At 44.7% G+C, this 27,292-nt stretch overlaps 1 protein-coding gene and 1 long non-coding RNA gene across 2 annotated transcripts in view; one reads left to right on the forward strand and one right to left on the reverse strand.

Annotated features, from left to right (window-relative positions):
- TENM2 (teneurin transmembrane protein 2) overlaps window positions 1-27,292 on the forward strand; it is a 1,394,720-nt gene that overhangs the window by 1,309,148 nt on the left and 58,280 nt on the right. Inside the window, exons 21-27 of the mRNA XM_060415963.1 lie at window positions 2,357-2,500; window positions 3,152-3,401; window positions 11,186-11,206; window positions 14,628-14,860; window positions 16,063-16,217; window positions 17,493-18,367; window positions 25,906-26,081. Coding sequence (XP_060271946.1) covers window positions 2,357-2,500; window positions 3,152-3,401; window positions 11,186-11,206; window positions 14,628-14,860; window positions 16,063-16,217; window positions 17,493-18,367; window positions 25,906-26,081 — 1,854 coding nt within the window. The remainder of the gene's footprint in view (window positions 1-2,356; window positions 2,501-3,151; window positions 3,402-11,185; window positions 11,207-14,627; window positions 14,861-16,062; window positions 16,218-17,492; window positions 18,368-25,905; window positions 26,082-27,292) is intronic.
- The window catches only part of LOC105606741 (uncharacterized), a 76,472-nt gene continuing 73,959 nt past the window's right edge, over window positions 24,780-27,292 (reverse strand). Inside the window, exons 8-9 of the long non-coding RNA XR_003589475.3 lie at window positions 26,859-27,113; window positions 24,780-26,501 (exon numbers count right to left, since the gene is read on the reverse strand). This is a non-coding gene — a long non-coding RNA (uncharacterized LOC105606741). The remainder of the gene's footprint in view (window positions 26,502-26,858; window positions 27,114-27,292) is intronic.

The raw sequence follows: 27,292 nt of genomic DNA on the forward strand, positions 1-27,292 counted from the left end.
TATCAAATTCAAAGGATCATTGTCGTGACTGATGTTAAGGAGCTTACTGCCTGTGTTTTCTTCTAGGAGTTTTATGGGTTTGGGGCCTTTTAATCCATTTGAGTTAATTTTTATGAATAGTATAGAGTGGTACAGTTTCTTTTTTTTTTTTTTTTTGCATGTGACTGTCCAACTTTCCCAGCCCACTTATTGGAGAGAGTATCCTTTGCCCACTGAAATATTCTTGGCTCCTTCATCATAAATTAGTTGACTGTGTATGCTTAGGTTCATTTCTGGACTCTATATTCTATTCCACTGATTTTTGTGTCTGTTTTTATGCCACACCATGCTGTTTTGATAAATATAGCTTTGTAATATAGTTTGAAATCTGAGCGTGTGGTGCCTCCAGCTTTGTTCTTCTTTTCAAGGTTGCTTTGACTGTTCAGGGTTTTGTGGTTCCATGCATATTTTAAGAATGTTTGTTCTTTTTCTGTGAAAAATACCACTAGAATACTGATTGGGATTGCACTGAATCTGTACTTTTCTTTGGGTTGTATGGACATTTTGGAATATTAATTCTTCTAATCCACGAGCATGGAGTATCTCTCCATTTATTTGTGTCTTCTCTAGTCTCTTTCATCAATTTCTTCGCGTTTTCAGTGTACAGGTCTTCTGCGTCCTTAGTTAAATTTATTTCTAGGTATTTTAATCTTTTTTTTTTTTTTTAAGAAAGACAGGTGGTGCTCTCATCTTCTGTCAGGAGGTGACTAATGTCAGCTTGTCTATTCTTTTATGCTTTCTGCAGCATTGATGCTCATTACCTAGATTCATTAGGTCATTAGGGATTACAAAATGATATTCTAATAATGCCATTGCTTCTTTATTATTTACTAGCTAGAATACTTTTCTATAGAGATACTTTCTCATTAACTACTTTGTTATTTGAAGTACAGTTTAAATAAGATAAATGCTTGATTCTTTCCCTTTGTTTACCAGTTTTCAACATTGTAAGTTGGCTCTCTAATATCCTCTACCAGTGGCAAGTCCATTTTTTAAATACCATTATAAACTCACAGAATGAAATACCTCTTAATATATCCTTTGAAGTTATCTTTCCTAATAGTCAGATTGTCTCATCTTTGGTCAGTAGAAGCCTCTTCAAGCTGATTCCCGAATTCTTTTGCCATTGCCCTAGTAGATGTTATTTCCTTCCTATCTGGTCTGATAAAATAGCCTGGTCTTCTATTGCTCATTTCTTGCCCCAGCCATGTCTTCAAGGAGCCCTGATTCCTTTTAATGAGAAATAATATTTCAAGGCCTCAGACCAAGCACTAGCAATTCTCTTTGCTACTGAGTTGGTCATTGTTTCTTAGAATTTTCAGAGGACAAGCCAGGAAATACATGGAGCTTTTTTTTAAAAGATAAAACGTATCTTTCGTTCATCTCGACACTCCTATATCTCAGGATTTAAAAGAAGCGGAGGAGAATCCCCTAAGGTGACACACATAGTTAAGAATTTAATGTAGTAGGAACAGCAATAATAACAATGCCTCATATTTCTAAAGCAGCGCTCCAATTAAAAATGTATGGCATCTCGGCGTTTTGTCTCATCTATCCTCACGACATCTCTCAGAAATTGAAGCTTCACTTGCTCTGTTTTACACATGGGGGAAATGGAACCACGAGGAAGTGTGAGCTGTAACAGAACTGGGACTCAAGTCCTTCATCTCCCGCCCCTCTCTCCTATTTGTCCATGTGGCAAGTGCAGGATTTTTATAGTTTTTGGATTCTGTTCCCCACTGCATTGCCACATAATTGGCAGGCTGTGTCCCCGTGCCTGCCTCACTTGGAACCCTCTGGAATCCTGAGTGAATGTACAAAGTGCCTTAACTAACACAAGCTGTTGCCTCCAAAATCTCCTTATAAATGAGCCACAAAGCTTCCATAGGTCTTTCTCCTAGTGAGTGGAAATAAATAACACAGAATATAGAGAACGCATGCCGTGAGCAGCAGGCTGAGGGAAACAGTCTCCTGTCCATCTCTAAAGGAGCGTTGTATTCAGTTTTTAAATGATTCATCTCTTCCCTCTCCATCACTGGGGTCATTTTTGAAAAGCCGGCTGTTCATTGGAAAGGTCTTTCCATCCCCACAGACTACTACTGTGTAAAGTTTCAAGGTTGAGTTCAGCTTGAAATTTGAATTTAATATTGTACGGAATCACAAGGAGAAAAGCAATCAGCCTGCCTCCTTGAGTGAGTTTTTTGAACTGAATCTGTATTACCGTGAGCACAAGTTTCTTATTCCTGCTGGAGGGCTCCGGAGTAATCAAGTAAACTCTCTCATCTCCCACTCTGCCCCACCCCCTTGTATCTTTCAGTGTCCGTCGGCTTTGAATACGAGACCTGCCCCAGTCTCATCCTGTGGGAGAAAAGGACAGCCCTCCTTCAGGGATTTGAGCTGGACCCTTCCAACCTCGGTGGCTGGTCCCTGGACAAACACCATATCCTCAACGTTAAAAGTGGTATGTGGGAGACCTCCCTGGTGATCCGATGGTTAAGACTTCACCTTCCAATGCAAACTCAGTTCCCTGGTCAGGGAGCTAAGATCCAACATGCCTTGGTGCCAAAAAAAAAGAAGACATAAAACAGAAGCAATGTTATAACGAATTCAATAGACTTTAAAAATGGCCTACATCCAAAAAAAAAAAAAAAAAAGTGGTTTGTGAGCACATCTCCTTTTCCTGAATACAACCTAGTCTTGCCTCTGGAACCTTCTCTCCAACCTTGACATTTAAGCGAAAGCACCATCCCCTTCTTGCATCTATTTTTCATCAAGTGCCCAAAATACTCATAGGTTTTTCCACCTTCTCCTTTGAAATGTCAAACACTGTAGAGCTGGTTTTCCCAGACCATGCATCTTAGTGTCCCTCACGATTCTTCTTCAATTATCTCTGCAAATGTTTTCTTAGCCCGGACCATGGCCTCGGGGCTTACCCATCCTGTTGCAGTGCTGTCAGCATTGGGAGGAAATTGGGGACCTCCCCACAGTTGACGTTTCCTACTGTTTCTCTTCCCTCTGTCACTTTCACCCATCCTCAGTAAGTTGATAGACAAGTCCACCCCGGAGGGCTGCAGTAACCATCCCAATTTACTGCCCTCCCCACCCCGCCCAGGAATCCTGCACAAGGGCACTGGGGAGAACCAGTTCCTGACGCAGCAGCCCGCCATCATCACCAGCATCATGGGCAACGGCCGCCGGCGGAGCATCTCCTGTCCCAGCTGCAACGGCCTTGCTGAAGGCAACAAGCTGCTCGCCCCAGTCGCCCTGGCTGTTGGAGTCGACGGGAGCCTCTTCGTTGGCGACTTCAATTACATCCGACGCATCTTTCCCTCTCGAAACGTGACCAGCATCTTGGAGTTACGGTGAGTGACAGCATGGAAAACCTGCCTTGACTCTATGGCTCCTGCCGCTGCAGAACTGCCCTGGGTAAACGGTGGCCACGTGTGGAGTTCTCCAGAGGATACACTCAGTGTGATGGGCTGAGGTTTGATAACCGAGGCCTAGGATCAAATAAGGATTGGGGAAGATCCTTGGTGTAGCGATAAAACACTACCCGTGTATTGAACACAGTTGTTGACACCTACCTTACGGCCAAGGCGAAAGCCTTCAGACATTGTGCTGGTGGTGGGACCTGGGTAGCTATATTTTGTAGAACCTCCATGAGAGAATCTGATACATACCCAGCAGTGAAAGAACCACTACTCTAAGCTGATGGTCCTTTTCCCTGGTTTCTAAAGTGGCACGTCTTAAAAATGCAGATTTCCAGAGTCCACCCCCAGAGAATTGGTTCAGTAAGTCTAGAGCAACGTCAAGGTGTCTCTCTCTTTGACAGGCTCTGTAGAAAATTCTGATATGCATTGAAGTTTGAGAATCACTAACGTTCATTCATTAATTCAAACATTTCTATTGAGCACTTCTGTGTGCTAACTCTCTGTGAATTTTCTAGATCTTTGCACATTTATTAGGATCTGACTTAGAATTACTGCATAGGCATTGCTAGGTAAATTCCAGCCACCCCAGGGGATTCCTCCTGAGTCTAAATTCCAGGTCTCTGTGCAGACAAAAGCTCTTTGAAACTCTCTTTTGGGGAAAGTTGATTCCAGGTCCTCAAACCCAGAGAGGAATCCATCTATAAGTAGAGGGAGAAATGCAGTCTATAAACAAGGGGGAAAATTCATTCAACAAATACTTGGTGAATATATACATGTGCAGGACTGTCTGGTGAAGCAGGGGGAAAAAAAAAAAAAAAAACATGGAAAAAGCAAAGCCCTAGCTGTCTCGTTGGTGGTCTGTTGTTGTTGTTCAGCCACTAAGTTGTGTCCGACTCTTTGCGACCCCATGGACTGCAGCATGCCAGGCTTTCCTGTCCATCACCTCCCAGAGTTTGCTCAAAATCATGTCCGCTGAGTCCATGATACCATCCAACCATCTCATCCTCTGCCGTCCCCTTCTCCTCCTGCCTTCAGTCTTTCCCAGCATCAGGGTCTTTTCCAGTGTGTCGGCTCTTCACATCAGGCAGCCAAAGGTGGTGGTCTGATAGGGAACTTCAAACTAAATAATGTGGACAAATTTTAAAAATTTTTTTCAAGTAGCCTTCGATGCTCTAAGGAAACTCTAACAGGGTGAGAAATAGGGACTGTGGTGATGGGAAGGAGGAAGAAGAAAGCTACATAAGATAAAGTATTCAGAAAAACCCCTTGTATTAGGTGATTCGTGAGGCGGGACATGAATGATGAGGTTAGCTATGTGGTGTACTAGGGAAGAGCATCCCAGGCAGAGAAACGTTGTGCAAAAGCCCCAGTATCAGCAAATAACTAATGCTTATTTATGGGATTGACAGAAATCCAGGATGGTGGGGAGCTCAGGGGAGAGTGTCTCAGAGGAGAGCAGAGAGGTAGGTAGGGGACCAGTGCTTCAAGATCGGAATGACCATGTCTACACGTATGGATCATATTCTTTTTAATTTATTTTACTGAAGATAGGCAATGTATCATGTTGTATTCATTTCTGCTGTATAATGGCATGATTCAGTTATACATACATACAGATGCTTTTTTATATTCTTTTTCATTATGCAATGCACAGCCTTGGGGGGTTGAAGTAGGAAGAGGGGTGGCGCTGATATGATCTGATTTGCGTTTTCTTACAGATGACTCTGGGTATCAGGTGAGGAAGGGACTGTAGCCATTGTCCAGGATTTCAGTGATGGTGGCACTGACATCATGGGCTAGGGTGGTAGCCAGGGGGATGGGGAGCTTCCAGTTGAGATACATTTTCAGGATAAATCTCATTGGAAATGTCAGTAGACTATTTTCAGAAATTGGGATGGGGAGAACCAGAGAGAGAGAAAAGAATCAAAGGTCATGCTAAGATTTTGATCTGAGCAGCCAAGTGGGCGGTGGTATTCTCTGAGGCAGCCTCAGCTGCCAAATGAAGGACTCGGAAGAAGCCACAGGCTGCCCCTGCATTTTGTGTCTCTGAGACCCTTCTGTGGGAGAAATCAGAGCTCTGGCCACCAGCAAGTGTTGCTGGTGTCCTGGGGGCTGAGACTATGCCAGGCACTTGTGGGGAGTGGGGAGAAGAAGAGAATACAACCCAGCTCCACCCCAAGAAGGTGACGCTGTCAGTGATACAATGATCGGGGATCCTGGAGGCGTTTACTGAGCATAGGGTGAGCCAGACCCTGAGCTGGGTCCCAAAGGGGATGAAGCCCAGGCTTAAAGAGCACCTGTTCGAGGACGAGATATGGGCACCTGGGAGAGGAAAAGCAGTTCAAGCTGAGTGTTCTAGAAGAGCCAACAACCAACCATCACAGAAACATGGTGGGGCGGGCGGGGGCCATGGGGCAGAGGGTGTAATGACCAAAAGATAATCAGTGAGAGGAAGGGCGAGGCGAAATGGAAGAGGCTGGATAATCTTCAGGAGGTCACGCTGACAGTGAGACACGCCACTTTCTTAGCGCTCCCCAGCCGGGTCCCTTTCCCAAGCTGTTTATTCCCTTTGTTATTCTAGCAGAACATCTTCTTCACAGGCATCCTGTGGGCAGTGGAGAGCCGGGAGAGGAGGCCAGGAAGGCAGTGGGGCGAGCGCTGGGCCGGTTCTGAGGGGCTGCATGCCCGCACCTAGCATCTGGCCCCTGCTCCTCTGTCTCTGCGTCTCCTGCTCGGAGCCCCGTCAGCACCTGCCTGCCACTTCCCCGCCTCCACGCCTTGACTTGTGCTGCCTGCTCCACTTAAAAGGCCTTCTCCGCCTCATCTCCTGCATCAGGTCCCCCTTTAGAGACGGAGTTTGAAGGCCTCCTCTTCCGTGAAGCCTGGTCTCCCCAGCAGAAACAATTCTCTCCCTCCTCTGAGCCATTTAACTCTCATCTTCCACAAAGGCAACTCCATGGGACTGTCATGGTTTTCAGCTATTTCTGCAAGTCTGCAGGGCCCCGGGCTGTGAACATCTATAGAGCCAGCACCTTTGACAGCTTTGCCCCTTGATGCCCAGAGAGGTGCCTGGCCCACAGGAGGGGCTTGAGACGTGCTCCTTGAGTTAGAGTGGATAAAGCCCAGCATCCTCCCTTTGGTTGGAGTTTGTCCCTGATTCCACATCTCTCAAGTTGCAGGGGCCACAACATCAATGGCACAAGTTAAGGGCCCACGTGGTAACATTGAAGACAGCTGGAGGGAGTGTAACTGTCAATTTCCCTTGACAGCTGTGTGATTTTTTTTTTTTTTCCTTTGTAACCACCTTTAGACTTGCTCTTATTTCATCAGCCAGGTATCCAGACGATTAGAAGTTAAGCTTTAACAAGAACACTGGTTTGATTCTTCTTTGCTTCCCACCACATACCTGAAAACAAAGGGCTGTCAATCCCCTCTCTTCAAAACAGTAACCAGCAAAGGGAGGGGGGCGATGGGGAGAGACCTGTCGTGCTTCTGTCTTTTCTCTATTGTGAGTTGGCAGCCGAATTATCCAATTTTGGGAGTTGGTGCCCGTCCCAGAGCTGAGCCTCCAAACCCTAATTTTATTTCAGTGTTCATTCTCCTTGTCCCTCACTTCTTCTTTGCCTATCCCAAATAGGGGCAGAGCTCTACACACTTGAAGAATTGATGCTAGAAGAAGCCTTCTTCCTATATAAACCAGTTATCACCTGCCTGCTCTAATTCCACCAGCATTCAAGACATTTTCAATACCCACATCTCCAAAAAGCCTGATAACCTGCCTCTGGGAGCCTATTTCCCTTCTTACAACAATTATCCTCCTCAGGTGGTTCTTAGAAAACCCAAGCCCTGTGGAGTAGAGTATATGTGTCAGTCACTCACATCTTGGGGTGAAGTTCTATCAACAAACAAGCTTTCCTGTCTTCCCAGTTTGAGAATATCTCTGGACCTGAACCCCAGTATGAGGCAGGAAATGATAACGGATAGATCAGTGTCTCTCTGCCTTTTCTTGACTTAGCCCTTTTCCATAAACATAAGAATCTCACACTTTCCTTCATGTTTGCAATTCTAAGATTTCTTTCTTTTTCCCATTATTAGATTATACTGTGATATGAGCTATGCTTTTTTCCAACTAAAGCACTTCCTCATGCTGAGATTCTGATGATGCTGGTGGGGGCCTGTCAGCAGCACCACTGAACTAGGGAAGATGTTTAGGGGAGGGGATTGTCCTGCCCAGGTGTGTGAGTGCTGGAGAGGGAAGAGATGCCAGAATGTAGAAACCTAGGAAAGTGGGTAAGGGCAGCAGAAACTGAAAGGAGGCTTCACCAAAGGCCAACTTTGCCTGAGAGTTCACCTCCAACAGACCCTGCTTCAAGCCAACATAGAAAGTTAGGGAGAAGAATGAGATTATAGCCAGGGGGGGAATGCTTTCTCTGTGTAGACAGCGTATAAACATGGAGATCAGAAAACAAAATATAACACAGCACCTACCCAGAGTAACAATGACAACAATATTGCCACAAAATTTTAGACAGTTCTTGGCACTGTTTTCAAAGCTCTTTTTACCAAGGACAGATCCAGGTTTCATGCGGTCTGAATCCTCATGCAATTTTAGAATGAAACTGTCTACCATTTAAAATAAGAAAAGAACCCAAAACAAATGACAAATTTAGAAAAGCTGGCAATTAGTGCAGACATAACAAAATCCAGACAAATAACCTAAAGTTTGTTGTTACTTAACCATTGCACTTCCACGATATATGACTTCTCCGCTGGACATTCTAGTTCCTGTAATGATGTTAGGTGAGTTGGTATGACAGGGCAGGAGCATTCCTTAAAGCCATGAATACCACTGTCATCTAAAAGATAGTGAAGGACCGTGTATGAGCCACAGAAGCACATCCCCCTAAATTAAACTAAATGTATCCCTACTTACTGTTTTTAAGAAGTAATACATGTAAACAAAAACTCTGGCTACCCCACATCCACCCTGTCCTATGCCACAGAGTGATAAATTGGAATAGAAAGAGACTGCAGTCTCCACTGATGACAGCTTTGTGATTCTCAGCAGAACATGAGAGACTGGACCTCATCCAAGGCAGGTCTTCCAGCATGATGGGAAACAGCCCATTGCTTTCTTCCTCTACTCAAGAACCCATTTTTCCAGCCCTGCCTCTCTCTAGGGATCTCTACTAAAAATCAGCCAGACAGAGATAAGTCGGTCATGTCCAGATTTACTCACTTCCGTTGCTGATGGATCAAGGAAGATATGCACACACACAGAAATCACAAGACAGCCTCCGAGAGATCCCTGAGATGAGCGGAGAAGGCTTGGAGAGACCCTGAAGACTCTGCAGGGGAGTCATTGAAACTCCACAGTGTGGAGAACTAATCCATCTCAGTTCTTGAATCAGAGACAACCCTTTCCTCAAGGTTGGTGGCCTGAGGCCATGGACCCAAAGACTAGGCCTATCCCTTGTAAGTAGGGCACCTACACACATGTACGGAGATTGACTCAGTGGTGCTGTTATTTGGGTTTGTTGCTCCTAAACACCCACTTTGCTAATGGCCCTGGACTGGAACAGCCATGACCTCAGCCTTTGTCCAAAACTCAGATCCATACGATCATTCGGACTCTGCAGTCTCAGTGACTGAGTCCCCACTGCCTTCTCCTTCCCCCAACATAGATATTATATTAATCAACTTAAAGCAGATGTTCTTAGCAAAGAAGTAGGTCAGGTCTACAGACCCAAATCCCAACCAGTCTTTTCACAAAATCTTAACTTTAAAAAAGTGGAATTGATATTGTAATAATTAAGAGCCAAATATGACTACCACTGGTGGCAGATAACATTTCACTTTCATTAAGCTATATAAAATAGATGCGAGAATTCCCGGCTGCCACCCTGACACACCAGGCTTTGCAGAATGAATCTTAAATTGCACTATGTCAGTCAGAGCTCAAGAGTTATCAGCATCATTTAATTAACTTTTTTTTTTTTTTTGCAAAAACTAACATGTTAGAATAAAATATAAAAATGTAATCCCTGTGCAAACCCACCACTAATGATGGCCCCTGGCAAAGGCCTGAGCTGCACCCAGACAGGAATCAGGGCATTCAACCTTCTTCGTTCCTTCCCTGAAGCCTCCTCCCTTAGCTGGAAGGGAAAGAGAGGTCAGGGGTTCCTTCCACAGTGGCCAGGAAACCTCAGAAATGGGGAGTACTTCTCTATTTGAGGCCCTAGTCTCTCTCCTCTTCTCCTTAATGCTGTTAAGATTCAGCTGCTTTTCTGTTGAACTTGACATGTATTTTTATTCTCTTTTTTTTACGATTTTTTTTTAACTTGGCTGTACCAGGTCTTGGTTGTGGCAGGTAGGGTCTTCTGTCTTCATGGTGGCATGTGGTATCTTTAGTTGAGGCATGTGGGATCTAGTTCCCTGACCAGGGATGGAACCCGAGCCCTCGGATTAGGAGCTCGGAGTTTTAGCCACTGGAAAGTCCCTGTATTTTCACTTTTAAAAGAAAAAAGAAGCAAAACTTTCACTAGCTTTCTGAAAAAGAATATTCACTGGAGTCTTTGGCTCCGACTATGAGAGAATAGCATCGCCTGTGAGTTTCACTGCTGAGTGTTATCTGTAAGGAAGAGCGCACGTTAGGCGGAGGGCACGCACATGCGTGTAGGATGGGGAGGAGACATGGAGCGGGGTGAGGAAATAGTTGAGACTCTCAGGGTCTCAGCAGTGTTTGGCAAATGCAGTTGTCTGGGGCAGGGGCTCTCTCCTGGGGGCAGAGTCCCTCTCTCCCTGATCCTGTGATGCACCAAAGGCAAGTAGGTGACACAGGCTCCCTCCCACACCCAAGGCAGATGTCCCAGATGACTGCAGCACTCTGTGCTGTAGACAGGCTTGAATGTGGCTTCGGAATCCTCCCCTCCCACCCTCCCAGCAGCCAGTACCAGCGGATAGGTGTTGGCACCCAAGAGGTCACCTGTGTGCCATCCCTGCATTAGGCTGTTTCCCCTGGGTCACGTAAAGCCACACTGCTGGTCAGAGAATTTAAGCATTCTTGTCTAGATTTTCCAGTGGCTGGGAAGAATCTAAAACTAGCTTCCCAAATACATATGAACCTTCAAGTTGCAAGCTTTCGAAGATGCAGACTGTACCCTGGTCCAGTCACCTAAGGCATAAGTGAAGTTGCAGCTTGCCCTCCATCTCCTACTGCTAATGATCCTTCAGCTCTGCCATCTCCCACCTCTTCTCCCTTCTTCCACACTCTTCTTGCCTGTTCACTTAATGCCACTCCCTGTAGACCAGCTGTTGAACTACTGTACTTTTCAAGGTACTATACTGTAACATTAAAAATGGTTTCTTATTTTTTGTGTTTGTTATTTATGTTCAGTTGTGTGAACAGTATTAGAAACCTATTACAGCACAGAACTATATAGCCGATTGTGTTAGTTGGGTACCAAGACTAACTTTGTTGGACTTTACTAACAAATCGGACTTACAAACAAGCTCTTGGAAGGGAACTTATTTGTATGTAGAGGACTCATTTCTGTAATTGTAGTAGGAGCTGTCAGCTAGAAGGGAAAAAAAACAGGAAAAGACTGCCTTTGAGGGGGGCCCTTCATACAAGAAACGAAAATGTTATGTTTCCTTTATCATCAATTCTTCTGCTAACTGTTTGTTCTTTTTCCTTCTGTTTTCTTTCTATAAAGAAATAAAGAGTTTAAACATAGGTAAGATGAAGAACTCTTTCCCATATAATTTGATATGGTTCGTTTGCTTCCTTGTGTTTGCATTTTGTTTTTGTGCTTTCTTGTGTAATGTTGTATATTTTTATGTGCCAAATATAGTAACTTTTTTATGTGCTAATTGTGTGTTGTGGATATGATAAGCTTTAGCAATTATGAAATGCAGTCAAAAAAGAACCAAATAAGCTGACAGTAATTAGAATTTCCGGAAGATACAAGTGTGAGATAATGAACCCTCAGCGAACTTTTACCCCGACTGCTCAGTGCGGTCCATAATTGGGCTAAACAGTTGAGGCAAACTTCTGGCTTTTGTAAATGCTGGACTGGGTTCACAAAAGCTTTAATGAACTGGAAACGGGTCAAAAACTCATTTTCAACTCATTAATGATTTTTTTCCCCTGAATGTATGGTCACTTAAAAAAAAAAACAAGTTAATTGCCAATCTGCTGGTCAAAATGAATCCAACAGTCAGATGCACTGGGAATTTTCATAAAATTCAACCACTTTTAAGTAGTATGAAGGGTGTGGACCAAGTACTTTTTGTCTAAATACCCTTTGTCATTCAGCTGCTCTGAGGTTATTACTTAAAACCGTACTGGTACAGTTCATATCTACATGCATAGAGCTTCGAGGAGCTTCCTGTTACAAAGTTAGGAAAACTTTGGGTTGCACTCGAACATCAGAAAAGTGACCTTATTTTTACTTGGAAGAGGAGAAGAAAAAGTGCATTTTAATACTCAAGGGAATTCTTCTCCTCACTCCTTGAAATGAAATGTCGGCAGAAGCTTCTGCATCACGTTAGGTCAAAATCAAGTGAAGAGTGGGACTTCCCAGGTGGCTCAGTGGTACAGAATCCTCCTGCCAATGCAGGAGATGCAGAAGATGCAGGTTCGATCCCTGGGTTGGGAAGATACCCTAGAGGAGGAAATGGCAACCCAGTCCAGTATTGTTGCCTGGGAAATCCCATGGACAGGGGAGCCTGGCGGGCTACAGTCCGTAGGGTTGCAAAGAGTCGGGCATGACTGAGTGACTGAGCACACACACAGGCAGAGAGTAGAGTTAAGTTGTGTAAGATCATCAAAGTCAGTGTAAAAGCCATATGTGGGAGTCCTCTGCCTCCTCCATCTCAGGCACCACCAAAATTGGCTAGTTATAGATGACCCAAGTGGTCCACATTTTTTAAAAAGCACCAACACTGTGGAAGGACACCCCCTCAAATTTCCATACTCCCTTTGACTTCCACCAGAGCCCCAGTGTGAAGGCATGGCTGCCCATCTACCTGGGCTCCTCTGTAAGCATCTCGATTGGAATGTGTATGAGACCGTGGGGAAGAAGGGGCTCCCAGTAGGAACTGACCCCACACCCTCAGCTGGCTGCTCTTCTGCCAGAAACTTTGAAAAGCCTCCTTGAATTGGGCTCCCTAGGAAGTCCAGAATTAATTATCCTATTCATAAGATAGGCACAAGCATGCAATGCCCTGTTCTTCTGAGGATGGCATCAGCTCCTCCAAGGCCAGTAACAAAGTACAGCATCTAATTAAAAACCGGCATGAATTTTCCCCTTTCTGCTCTTATTTGTTTTGCCTGTATGGTCTCTTAAGACTTAATAGCCAAAAATAAATAATAAATAAAAGGAATAATGAAGGAAGGCAAGGACTCCAGGTAGCCTACTCTCCCAGACTCATCATCTAGGCTGGAATGTTAGAAAGCCCTTGACTTCTGGTTCAGTTATGGGTCTTAACAGCCACCTGAGGAGAAGCTGGAATTAAGATGGTATCGATGCATAAACTGTTCCTAAAAATAGCTTTCTAGTTCTTTTCTTACTTAAATCAGTAAAGAACCCAAGTGGTGGTGGTTTAATTAGTAATTTACCAGCTAATGTCTACAGGACAGATGTATCCAGCACCTTCATTGCCCTCATCTTTGCCTCCCCTTTTCCAGCACCTCTCTTCCCATAATTCCAAATTACAGATGCAAAATGACTGGGGAAAAAAATGACCTGTGCTCATGTAGACCTGTGGCACCAAAACCTAAGACAGGGAGACATCTGCCACCTGTATCCTAGGGACAGTGATGCTAATAACCCATGTAGGAATAACATGAGGACCCATTCTGTTACAACCTCCAACCAGTGACACACACTAAAGAGGGACAAAAATGTAGGGCTTGAGCCAAAAGGGACATGAGTGACACTCTGATTCAAGTTCTTCATTACCCCCGATAAGGAATCTAGGACCCACTGTGGCCAAAAGTCTTCCTTAAGGTCCCCGGCTGAGTTCGAGTTGAATTTAGAGTTTCCTAAGCCTTAGTTCTGAGCCAAGTTTACGGATCTTACCCATAGGAGAGCGGGACGCACAGCAGAGAAAGAGATCCAGGTCTCTGAGGCTTCATGCTCTCCTGATACATCACCTCCACATGGAGGTACTTCTCTCCCAGTGTGACTAAGGGTCCTGGCAGCTTCTGGGGCACACCTGTGACCTCACTATTGGTTGGTGGTAGTTTAGTTGCTTAGTCGTGTCCAGCTCTTGTAACTATGGACTGTAGCCCCCAACTCTTCTGACCATGGGATTTCCCAGGCAAGGATATTGGACTGGGTTGCCATTCCCTTTTCCAGGCATCTTCCCCACCCAGGGATCAGACCCACATCTTCTGCATTGCAGGTGGATTCTTTACCACTGAGCCACCAGGGAAAGCCCCAGATCTCACTGTTGCCCAATATTTGAAAACTACATCTCCTTCCTTTATAATCTAGATTCTGAATATGGTATCAGCAAGATATCACAGGTCATCACACAAAATACCAACTTTGTTCGTATTCACACTGAAGAACAGTAGAGAAGATCTGAGGTTGAGGACTTGAGATGGCTGCAGGGAGCTGCCCATCACAAAGTTAGGAAGACTCAAGGTTACCCCAGTCTTCATGGTCTGGTACCTTGGAGTCACTGAGGGAGCAGAGATCAGAAAGAAGACATTGTCTCATGGAAGTGGCCCTCAGTCCCACTTGAGAACAGAGTAAACCCACAGGGGAAGTAAAGAAGACCAGTGCCCACAAAACACAATCACAAAAGCAGGATCAGAGTGGGATTTTTCACACCAGCTAAATGAAGCAGTGGTATTTTAGCATGATGGGAAGTGATGAATTCTCTGATAGCATGAGGAGCTTAAGCCCAAGCAGAAATAGCTCAGAGCCATGATATGTTAGAACACTAACTTACGAGATTATATTCTTTCCAGTTCACTAAAGTATTGGGTTGGACCAAAAACTGGTTCAGGTGTTTCCATATCATCTTTGGCCAACCCAATAGATAGCAGAGGTGGTTAGAGATGGGATGTTTTGTCATCTCTCTGACCCAGGAGGCCAGCTGCATGGCGCCATCTCACTCCTCTTTGTGCTTCTTCTCCTGAAGCAACAACCCGGCACACAAGTACTACCTGGCAGTGGACCCCGTGTCTGGCTCTCTCTTCGTGTCTGACACCAACAGCCGGCGAATCTACCGAGTCAAGTCTCTGAGTGGAGCCAAAGACCTGGCCGGGAACTCGGAAGTCGTGGCGGGGACAGGCGAGCAGTGCTTGCCCTTTGACGAAGCCCGCTGCGGGGACGGAGGCAAGGCTGTGGATGCCACCCTGATGAGCCCGCGAGGTAAAGGCTGCCCAGCAACAAAGCCCCACCCCAGAGAGAGCTCCCCGCACACCCGGCTCCCTTCATGCTGGAAGTGAGCTCAGCCCTGGCAGTCCCAAACCCAGCTTCTCCTAGAATCATTTAACTCTTGATAGATGGCTTTGGTGGGTGGGTGAGTGTTGTTTAAGAAGTATTTCTTTATCTGAAGTAAACTTCATCTCCCACATAGGCTACAAGTGGAAAGTGCGGTCGCTTGCCCCTAGAGATTGCTGCCAGTCACAGAGAGTCAGAAGGAAATGTCCGCTGTGTGAGCCCAAAGGCCAGCTGTGTGGGCTGGAGACAGAACAGAGCCCAGTGCGGGGAGCCTCCAACCATTCCCAGCTGTTCCTGTTAGATAGCAGTGCATATAAAGTCCAAACAGTACCTGACATTTTACAGATACCCCATAATGGTAGCAATTAAGAATCGGTATAATTTCCAAGGGACTGGGATTGGCAAGGAGGGGTTCTTGGCTCTGAGGGATCTCTATTTGAAAAGGACTAAAGATGCTGAAGGTTAAGGACCGTCACTGGAAGGTCCGATCCTTGTTAGCATTTTTAGCTAAGCTGAAAGCACACAGCAGTGTAGATTAAAGATGGGGAGCCTTGGGCTTGGGCACTGGGGTGAAAATGCAGAAGAAATAAAGCTGCTGTCTGCCTCTTACCAAGGGAGTGCTAGAACCAGCATTCCCCCAGAATAGCAATGTACCGAGTGGAGTCATGGCTTAACTGGGAATACTTCCTGGAGGATATATTTTGAATTAGGAGTTTGAGACTGCAAGAGTCACTGTTTCTCAACCTTAGTGTGGCAATCAGTTGTGAAGGGTATTCCAGTAATTTACTACCAATAATTTTTCAAGCAGTGAACTTGGGAAATAGCTCTTTTCTAAAGAAGAGCAGATGCAAAATGATCTCCCCATTCATTCATTCGCCGCCTTGGTTCATTTGCAGCCCAAGGTTCTTTCTTCACTTGGACAGTGAAATAGCCAATACCCCAGGAATTAGCCAGATCTCAGCACAGTGCCCATGAGAAAGGGTGTCACCTTAAATGACTCTTGAGTGTGCTGTCTAGTCAGGTTCCTCATCCAAGAAGATAATGCCTAGTAGGGCATCTCCACTACCACCACCACCCCAGCAGCCTTGTCCCTTGCCAAGAGACACACTCCTGCTGTTTCCTCCACTCAGGTATTGCAGTTGACAAGAATGGACTCATGTACTTTGTCGACGCCACCATGATCCGCAAGGTCGACCAGAATGGAATCATCTCCACCTTGCTAGGCTCCAACGACCTCACCGCCGTCCGGCCCTTGAGCTGTGACTCCAGCATGGACGTGGCCCAGGTGGGACTCTCTCTCTCTCTCTTCCCTCTCATTTCTCATCACTGTGCCACACCTGATTCTGAGCCTGAACGTCTCACCCGGGTTCTCTTTGTGTTGGAAGTGGAGTGGGAGGAAGAGATACAGATCCCAGGTTTGTCTGCAGAAGGTTTGAAATGAACTGGACAGTAAGATGGAATGGGACATGTGAGACAGGCGTGAGAGAGAAATAGGAGAAAGGGAGAGGGGAATTCCGCTCAGAAGCATGGAGCTGGTGACATGCTCCAGCCGTGGCAGATTATAGGGTAGGCATTACTGTGTAATTACCTCTCTTCTCCATCATTATCGTGGGTTTGAGAACATACCATACGTGTCAATCAGAACTTCCCTGTTAATCTGAAGCAATTGCATCCTCACTATATAAACCTTCACTTTGTGGGGTTGTAAATGAGCAGATCCCTCTGTGATATTCCCCCAAGTGATAGTCTTTTAGTCTGGGCTCTTACATTAGCAGAGAACAGAAGCTCACTCAAATGTACAACAGGAGAAAAAGGACTATATACTTAAAAAAAAATTATTGAAGTATAGTTGATTTACCAAAATGGGACTTGAATATAAGGGTCCTCAACCTGAGTCTGTGCTTAGTCTTCCAAAAGGGTCTTTTCCACCCTCAGTCAACCTCATTACTTTCAGCTCAAATTCCTCAACTAACTGACCACTGATTCCTAAGGTTTTCATTTCAGATTCTGCAGAGAAGGGAAGTGTTTTATCCAGTTTACTTTTTCAAGCAAACACTCAGGTTGTAGTTCACTGGCCAGCCTGTGCATTGGCTGCCCTTGGGGCAGGGCCCCCTTCTAAACTGCATGGCTCCTTGTTGTAAATTAGATCAAGGTGCCTCCTCTAAGTGAACATAGCCTCCTTGGGCCCATGGCTTGGTGAGCAGAGCAGGGACTACGTTACACTAGCCCTTGAGCTATGAACTACCTGTCCAACTATTTGTGGTGAATCTAACCCTGGCCCAATCATCCAGGGCTGCAAAGAGCATTGTGGGTAGAACTGGTGACCTACTCTCGCCCCAGCAGGTGATGCCACAGAAGATATCTGTTCCACAGTCTCTTGTTCTCCATCATGCCCAGCATGGACAGTGAGCAAGTGGTTCCATGATGGGCACTGCTACACTGTGTTAGGGAAAAAAAGTATTTTCCCCCCAGTTGCATAAAATCAGTAGAAGTGCCCTGCACAGGTAAACATTGAGCATGTTAGAGGCTGTCCTTGAATTTGGTGCTGTATCATCCATAGGTTCGCCTGGAGTGGCCAACAGACCTTGCCGTCAACCCCATGGACAACTCCCTGTACGTTCTGGAGAACAACGTCATCCTTCGCATCACCGAGAACCATCAAGTCAGCATCATCGCGGGACGCCCCATGCACTGCCAGGTTCCTGGCATTGACTACTCGCTTAGCAAACTAGCCATTCACTCTGCCCTGGAGTCAGCCAGCGCCATCGCCATCTCTCACACTGGGGTCCTCTACATCACCGAGACGGATGAGAAGAAGATTAACCGACTACGCCAGGTAACAACCAATGGGGAGATCTGCCTGTTAGCAGGTGCAGCCTCTGACTGTGACTGTAAAAACGATGTCAATTGCAACTGCTACTCAGGAGACGATGCCTACGCGACTGACGCCATCTTGAATTCCCCATCATCCTTAGCTGTAGCTCCTGACGGTACCATCTACATCGCAGACCTTGGGAATATTCGGATCAGGGCGGTCAGCAAGAACAAGCCTGTTCTGAATGCTTTTAACCAGTATGAGGCTGCCTCCCCCGGGGAACAGGAGTTGTACGTCTTCAATGCCGAGGGTATCCACCAGTACACCGTGAGCCTGGTGACGGGGGAGTACTTGTACAACTTCACGTACAGTGCTGACAACGATGTCACTGAGCTGATTGACAACAACGGAAATTCCCTGAAGATCCGTCGGGACAGCAGTGGCACGCCCCGCCATCTGCTCATGCCTGACAACCAGATCATCACCCTCACGGTGGGCACCAACGGAGGTCTCAAAGTCGTGTCCACGCAGAACTTGGAGCTTGGCCTCATGACCTATGATGGGAATACTGGCCTCCTGGCCACCAAGAGTGATGAAACAGGATGGACAACGTTCTATGAGTAAGTTGACTTTTAAAGTAGTTCCTCAGAGCACTTACCCTTCTAGCCTCGCTGGCCTCAGGATCGGCTGTTGGTGTGGCTTTTAGAATGATCTGCTCATGTTGTCTTCCTGACTTTAATGCCTCGGGGTAGTCCTGTCCCCTCTCTCTGACTCGTAAATGATTTGCATTATTGGGTGTCTGATATCGAACATCCTCCCTACAAGAGTTGGGAATTCCTGTTGTCTGCTTGCCGTTCCAGTTTCAGGATATTGGACACGCACAGCGCCTGAGAGATCAAGTGTTGATTAACTCTGCTGATTATTCATGTTTGCCATGGGTGCGGAAATTAGAAACTAAAAGGCATGGTCCTGGTGGGGCTCCTGTAATTTGCCGATAGGTCCAGCAACACACTTGATTGCACAGACAGGTAGATAAACTCTGAATTTCCTCTTTAGCAGAAGCAGATCAATACAGATAAAGTGCTAGGTATATTAAAAGATGTGAGAGCTGGTCATATTTCCCCTAACAATTATCTCATACTTGATAGTCCTGCTGTTTGTTTTACCAAAAAGCTGTTTTCCCTCACTCCTGCAGGCAGTTCTTGGTCACCTGCCTGCTGCTGCAGATATTAACCAGTGGGATGCCGGTGGGAGGAGGTTGCTAAGGCATGATTGCTCAGGTTGCTCCTTGGCTGGCTGAGACAGGGATGGCATTGGTAAGGATCTGGCTGTCCTTGATGGTGAAGGATCTGGTTAGCCACTATGTAATTTGGAGTCATTGCTTTCTGTCTATGTGATGCTGCTAGCTGAGAATTTAGTGTGTTGGCCAAGTGTTGTCATGGAAGGAAAGGACAGGAGAGAGAACAGAAGACTTGATCAGTCTTAAATTCAGGCATGTTCACTTCCTGTTTGCATTCCAAAGGCTTTGAGAGAATGTAAAGGAAGCTTCTGCCATCTGCTGGAAATAGGTTGCATTGCCATCTTCCTTTGGGCAAAGCTGTCTTTCTCAGATTTCTGAAGCAGCCTGGCATCCTTCAGGGCACTGGGACTGGGCCACACTTTACCAGGTGACTCTGTCTCTGAAGGTGCCATCTGAGTGTCATCTTTTGCTCTCACACCAAGTTAAGCTAAAGCTGCGCTGTAACCCAAATGCCTCCTAGATTCTCAACTTCTCTTCTCACTTGCACCTGAAGACCCAACACATTTCAGAGAGAATTGGTGTCACTCTCAGGAGGCCAGTCTGAAGTGGGCCCGGTGTAAGAGGCTGGAGTGACAGAGTTCAGGCTGAGGTGCATCCTGAGATAGGAGCTCTTAAGTAGAAGAGTAGTTTCCAGAAGGGGCGCCGGACTAAATAAAAACATGGTCACGGTCTTGTTTCCCCCCCACCATGATTGTTCAGAAGTTGCACAGAAGAGAGAATTTTTTCTCTCTTGATGTGAAGAGTTGCTTTTCTTCCATAAAGTTGGTAAAAGAGCATACGTTCTGCATTGTAGGAGATCAATGGATATGGTTTTCTTAGCCTCCTAAAAAAGATGGTAGCTTCTGTTTTATGGTTGTTTTTGGTTTTGTTTTTTTTTTACATATGGTCAGCAAATTGGTTGTTTAATAGTCAGACACAAATTTGACTTCCTGTTGAGACAGTCACCTTAGTGAAAACTTTAGAGAAAGGAGTCAACAAAGTCACGAACAAAACCCCACAGACACCTGGATTCAGTTCAGAGCGGCAAAATTAAAGCATGTAGTTTTTCCATTTGATCTTTGCACAATACTCCACTTTGAAAACTGTTAAAAACATTGATTTATTTGGCTACTCTGGGTCTTAGTTGCAGCACCCAGGATCTCTTAGTTGCGGCACATGGGGTCTAGTTTCTGGACTGGGGGTCTAATCCTGGCCCCCTGAATTGGAAGCATGGAGTCTTAGCCACTGGACCAATACTGCACTTTGAATTCATCCTGCTCTCTCCTCACCCCCTGTACTCCTGCCACTCTCTCTCCTGCCAGGGCAGAGCCTGCCTTACCAAACCTGGGGCCCAGAGGACAGGCCCTCCAGAAGGGAGAGGCTTCCCAGGAGGTGCTAGCGGTCAAGAATGCGCCTGCCAAGGCAAGAGACATAAGACACACAGGTTGGATCCATGGATCAGGAAGATCCGTGGGAGGGAGAAATGGGAACCCCTCCAGTATTCTTGCCTGGGAAATCCCATGGACAGAGGAGCCTGAAGCAACTCAGCCTATATATATAAAGTATTTATAAAAATTTTAATAAAATACATTTATATATAATATAAAGTACTAAATACTTTAGTACTTTAATATTTAAAATACTTTTCACATTACTGAATATAAACTAAAATAAAGTAATATAAAGGGCTATTCCAGTCCTGATCAACTCCTCCCAACAAAGAAACAGAGGCAGGACTGAATATGAGCTCTGAGGGAGGGAGGGAAGTTACATTCCAGGGAGCAGGTTTCAAGAGTTACTGTCTAGAATCAGCCAGCACTGCCGCTCGAGGAGCCTGGAGTGGGTCCCTTTAAGGGGCTACCTTTCTCCCTGCTCCCCTCTGTGTTGGGAAGTGCCCCATGGAGAGCTGGGCAGGGCTGAAGCCAACATGGGAATGCCGTCTGGATTGCTGTTGTGTCTGCTAAGTTCTCAGAATGGACGCGAGCGGTCTGTTATCTCTGAGAGGCACAGGGCTACTGAAAAGGACAACCACCTCTACACATGCTCTCTCTCCTCCTTTACTTTAATCCTTACCGCTTGTCACCATATGACATACTCTGTATTGTGAGCTTTATTTTGACCCTCCCCATCTAGTTTGCACACATCACAGGGGCAAGGATCCCTTTTGTTCCTAGATGGGTCCCCGGATCCTTGAACAGTGCCAGGCACCTACGAGGAACTTAGTGAGTAGGTGCTGAATGAAGGAGTCCAATGCAGCCTCCAGCCCCACCTGAGACAAGGAAGGCAGAGCTGGTTCCACTGGGCAGCCATGAGGTCCCATTGCTGGAACTCACAGCTCCTTGCCAGCGTCTCCAGGCTTCTTTGCAGAGAGACCTGAATCTTAGACATTTACTCTAGGGGTATCAAAAGCTGAATCTTCTTTGAAAGTTAAAGAAAACCTGCTTTTCTCCTGGTGGTCGCTGAGATTCTGGCCTCAGCCTTAATTCTCTGTTCCCCAAAAGTAGAAGCTCCGGTTCCTACTATTTCTCTCATAGCAAAGCACAGCAATCTACACACTGTAGGTGTCCAGGTAATATAGTGGATTGGAATCAAATCATTGCCTGGGACTCGTGGAATACACTGCTCACATTGTCCCTACTTGGCAGCAAGAGTTGGAACACTGTCTGAGTCTCCACTAAGTACCCCACATCAAAACACTTATAACTATTTTTTATTTTCTTATTTATTGAGGTAAAATTAATGTTAACATTATATTAGTTTCAGGGATACAACATTATGATTCTATATATGTTTTGAAATGGCCACAATATGTTTAATTAACATATGTCACCATATAGTTACAAAAACCTCTTATGATGAGAACTTTCAGGTTCTACTGTCTTAGCAATAGCAACTTTCAAATATGTAATACGGTATTATTAATTACAGTTACCATGCTATATATTACATCCCCATGACTTATTTCACAGGTGAAAATCTGTACCTTTTATAAGTTTATTTTATTGAAGTACAGTTGATTTACTGGAGAAGGAAATGGCAACACACTCCAGTATTCTTGCCTAGAGAATCCTGTGGACAGAGGAGCCTGGTGGGCTGCTGTCCATAGGGTCACACAGAGTCGGACACAACTGAAGCACCTTATCGTGCATGTACGTTGGTTTACAATGTTTCATTAATTTCTGCTGTATAGCAAAGTGATTCAGTTAATTCTTTTTCATATTCTTTTCCATTATGCTTTATTATAGGATACTGAATATAGTTCCCTGTGCTCTACAATAGGACCTTGTAATTTATCCGTAACAGTTTGCATGTGCTAATCCCAAACTCCCAATCCATCCCTCCCCAACCCCACCTTTGTCTTGGGAAGCACAGGCGTGTCCTCTCTGTCTGTAGGTCTGATTCTGTTTCATGGATAAGTCCATTTATGCCGTATTTTAGATTTCACATATGAGTGATACTGTATGGTATTTGTCTCTCTCTGGCTTACTTCACTTAGTATGGTAATCTCTAGGTGCGCTGATGTTGCTGCAGATGGTGTTCGTCCGTTCTCTTCCTGGCTGAGTAGTATTCCACTGTGTATGTGTACCGCGTCCTTACCACTCCTCTGTCGATGGATGTTGAGGTTGTCTCCATGTCTTGGTTGTTGTAAACAGTGCTGCTGTGAACACTAGGGTGTGTGTGTAGTGTTATCCAGGTATATCCCCGGGAGTGGGATTGCTAGATCATATGGCAACTCTTTTAGTTTTTTGAGGAACTTCCATACTGTTTTCCATAGTGGCTGCACCAATTTATATTCCCACAACAGTGCAAGAACTTTCCCTTTTCTCCGCATCCTCCCCAGTGTTTGTTATTTGTTGACTTTTTGATGGTGGCTCTTCTGACCCAAACTACCATTGTAGTTTTTGATTTGTATGGCTCTAGTAATCAGCAATGTTGAGCATCTGTTTATGTGCCTCTTGGCCATCTGTATGTCTTCTTTGAAGAGATGTCTTTTTAGGTTCTCTGCCCGTTTTTTTGATTGAGTTGTTTGCTTTTTTGTTACTGAGTTGTGTGAGCTGTTTGTATATTTTGCTAATTAAGCCCTTGTTGGCCACATTGTTTGCAAATATTTCTCCCAGACTGTAGGTCATTGTTTTGTTTATGGTTCCCTTTGCTGTGCAATAACTTGTGAGTGCGATTAGGTCCCATTTGTTTATTTTTCATTTCTATTGCCTTGGGAGACTGGCAATTATGTACCTTTTGACCCCCTTCATCTACCCCTAACTTCTAGCGATCACCAATCAGTTCTCTGTGTCTATAGGCTTGGTTTTTTGTGGGAATTTGTTTTTGTTTTTGAGACCTACATATAGCTGAAACCATAGGGGATTTGTCTCTCTCTCTGACTTATTTCACTTAGCATCATGGCCTCAAAGTCCACGCGTGTTGTCACAAATGGCATGATTTCATTCTTTTTATGGCTGAATAATGTTCTGTTTATAGCATAGCTTTTTTTATTGATTCATCTTGGAGATGGACCCCTTAATCCATATCTTGACTGTGGTAAATAATGCTGCAGTGAATGTGTGAGTGCATAAATATTTTCAAATTAGCATGTTTGTTATCCTCAGATTCCACCCAGAAGTGGAACTGTTGGATCACATGATAATTCTACTTCTGTGGAAAATCCCCATACTGAGTTCTATAGTGACTGCACCAATTTACATTCTCAACAACCGTGTAGGAGGTTCCCTTTCCTCCAGATCACCACCAACATGGTTTGTGTTGTTTTTTTATAAGAGCCATTCTAACTATTGTGAGGCAGTATTTCAGTATGGTTTTGATTTGCAATTCCCTAATGATTAACGATGCTGAGCATCTTCTCATGTACCTGAGGGCCCATGTGTATGTTCTCTCTTTTTTTTAGTCAAATTGTTCATGTTTTTGGCTATTGGGTTGTATAAATTCTTTATATATTTGGATATTTTCTCTTGTCAGATATGCAAGTATTCCCTCTCACTCAGTACATTGCCTTATTTTGTGGATGCTTTGCTTTGCTGTGCAAAAGGACTTTAGTTTGAAATAATCCCACTTGTTGGTTTGTGCTTTTATTACCTTTGCTTTTGTGTCAAGTGCAAAAAAAAAAAAAACCCACAACACTAATGTCATGGAGCTTACCACCTATGTTTACTTCTAGGATTTGTGGTTTCAGATCTTATATTCAGGTTTTCATTCCATTTGAGTCAATTTCATGAGTGGTATAAGACAGTGTTTCATTTCTTCTCATGTGACTGTCCAGCTTTCCCAACACCACTCATTGAAGAGACTGTTCTTCCCCCACTGTATATTCTCAGCTCCTCTGTCATAAACTGACCGTGTATGTGTGGGTTTTGATTTGCAGAAGGAACTGGCAACCCACTCCAGTGTTCTTGCCTGGAGCCTGGTGGGCTGCCATCTATGGGGTCGCACTGAGTCAGACACGACTTAGCAGCAGCAGCAGCAGCAGTGATTTCTCAAGATTACTTCGGCTATTTGGGGATTGTGGTTCTGCACAAATTTTAGGGTATTTGTTCTATTGCTATGAAGAATTTTGACAGAGATTGCATTGAGACAGTAACTTGCTTTGGACAGCATGGACAATTTATCAATATTAATTATTCCAATCCATAAATATATACTCTTTTCATTTATTTGTGTATTCTTTGATTTCTCACATCAGTCTCATAAGTTTCAACATACACGTTTTTTACCTCCTTGGTTAAATGTATTCCTAGGTATTTTCTTCTTCTTTGATATAAATGGTTTTTAAAATTTTCTTTCTGGTAGTTTGTTTTTAGAAGCACAATAGATTTTATATATTTGTATCCTTCGACTTCACTGAACTTATTATTTCTGACGGTTTTTTTGGGTGAAGTTTTTAGGATTTATATATATATATAATATATATAATATGTTATTTACAAATAATACCTTTTTTCCTTGGCTAACTGCTCTGGATAAGGCTTCCCATAGTATGTTGAATAAAGTGGCATTCTTTGTCTTGTTCCTAATCTTAGAGTAAAAATGGTCAGCTTTTTACCACTGTGTCTGATGTTCCCTCTATATCCACTTTGTTGAGGGTTTTCTTGTAAATTTTGTCAGTGTTTTTCTGCATCTATTGAGATGATAATGTGGTATTTCACATCGAATGATTTGCTGGTGTGAACCATCTTTGCAGTCCCTAGAATAACTCCCGCTAGATCATGGTGTATGGGCCTCTTACTGCACTGCTGAATTTGATTTGCTACTGTTTTGTTGAGGATGCTTGCACTTATGTTTAGAGACACTGAATTGTCATTTTCTTTTCTCCAGTGTCCATGTATGGCTTTGGTATCAGGGTAGTGCCGGCCTTATAAAATGACTTTGGAGTGTTCCCTCCTGTTTATCTTTTGGAAGAGTTTGAAAGGACTGGTATTAATTCTTCTTTGCATATTCAGTAGAACTCACCAGGAAGCCAGACGAGTGATCCTGGACTTCCGTTTGGTGGGAGGGTTTTGATTCACGAGTCAGTCTCCTTACTCCCTATTGGTCTATGCAGATTTTCTTGTTCATTCGTTAGTCCTTTACTTTGTGGATCCCAAGTTTAAAGAGCATGAAATAGCTGTTCTCACTAACTTGGAAAGCGTAATTAAATACCCCTTGCCTGAGGTGAAAGGCTTTCATGGAGTATGTTGTTAGGTAAATGGGTGGGTAGTAGAAAGCATCACCATTCCCCGGGGCAGGTGGGCATGCTGCACCACCCAGCCACCCCACCTCCCCCCCTCCCCTTTTCTAGCCCCATGAGTCTATCCCTTGTGGGGTTCTGAGTTTTAAGGAAGTCTGCAGCCCCAGAAACTGCTTCTCATCAGTGTCTCTCTTCTCCAGCTATGACCATGAGGGCCGCCTCACCAACGTGACACGCCCCACGGGGGTGGTGACCAGCCTACACCGGGAAATGGAGAAGTCCATCACTATTGACATTGAAAACTCCAACCGTGATGATGATGTCACCGTCATTACCAACCTGTCTTCGGTGGAGGCCTCCTACACAGTGGTACAAGGTAAGTCCCTCACTCATCACCATCCTACCCACACCCTCAGACGCAGCCAAGGCCAGAGGCAGGTGTGAGTTACCAAGCCTGGGAGGACTTCCTAGCACTCCTCAGCTTGCAGTTTTAGCCCATAGCAAACTAAGTCTATAAGACATCCACCTTATAGAAAAGTTCTTAATCAGATGCAGGAGAATGTCCCTTTCCATTCCCACTTCTCTGTCACCAGCACTCCCTACTCACCCAACAGAGCTACCTCCTCAAAGGTGGTTTTAGTCCCATTCTCTCTACCAAACATTTGTGTGATGAGTCTGTTGTCCTCAAGTCACAGAGCCCTTTAGCAGTCTCTTGCCCAGACTGAAAAGGCCTCTGACCAGCTTGTAGTTACTCTTGCTGTTCAACATGACACACACTCCAGGACAAGCACGGGCCCTGGCAAGAAAAGGAATTGTGCAGATTAATTTTTCTTTTAATTAAGATAGACTGTCGGTGGGCTAGCCTGTTGTCAGAGGATAACAGTGTCCTTGTGGCAGATAAATGATGACATTTCTGGACTATTATCCCATGACAGAGCCTGTTTCCATGACTCTATTTCTATTCTGCCAGATGATTAATGATGTAGATTTTTGTCTTTCTGCATGATGGCTGCAGTTGCAAGAGTGACAGGTCCTCCCTTGCTTGCTACCCGCAAAAGTTAGCATCTTGGAGGCCAGCCCAGCTGGACTCCTCTGTCCAAATAATCAGGAAGTAACTTATCCATAAGAAGAGTCTCAGACTCACATTTCCTACCTGGAACTTTTCGATAAGGGAAAAGGTCAGAAGTCTGATGGACGAGTATAGATTCCATTTGGGCAGATAAACACACGTTATCAGCACCCACTGGCCCAGTCTCTCTTGCTATTTGAGGCTCCTCAGATTTGTCTGGTGTGGAGGTGGCATCATGGTAGAGTCAGCAGCAAAGAGATGAGGGGCAGGAAGGCTGCTGCTTCTTGAAGAATCCTAGACTTGATTTGCAGTGGATCTGACCCATGGTAAACCATCAGCCTCAGGTTAGATGGTAGGGGAAAGGAAACAAAATTAAGTCCGTTTTCATTTATTTTTTTCCATTCAGCTAAAATATATATGTTAAAGATCAGGCATTTGATTGACACAAATTGTGTAGGCAAGATACGTCTTTAAATGTACTATTAATAGTCTTCAGTGAGTAGAAGAAAAATATCACA

Source organism: Ovis aries, chromosome 5, assembly GCF_016772045.2.
Source record: "Ovis aries strain OAR_USU_Benz2616 breed Rambouillet chromosome 5, ARS-UI_Ramb_v3.0, whole genome shotgun sequence".
NCBI classification, from domain to species: Eukaryota; Metazoa; Chordata; class Mammalia; order Artiodactyla; family Bovidae; genus Ovis; species Ovis aries.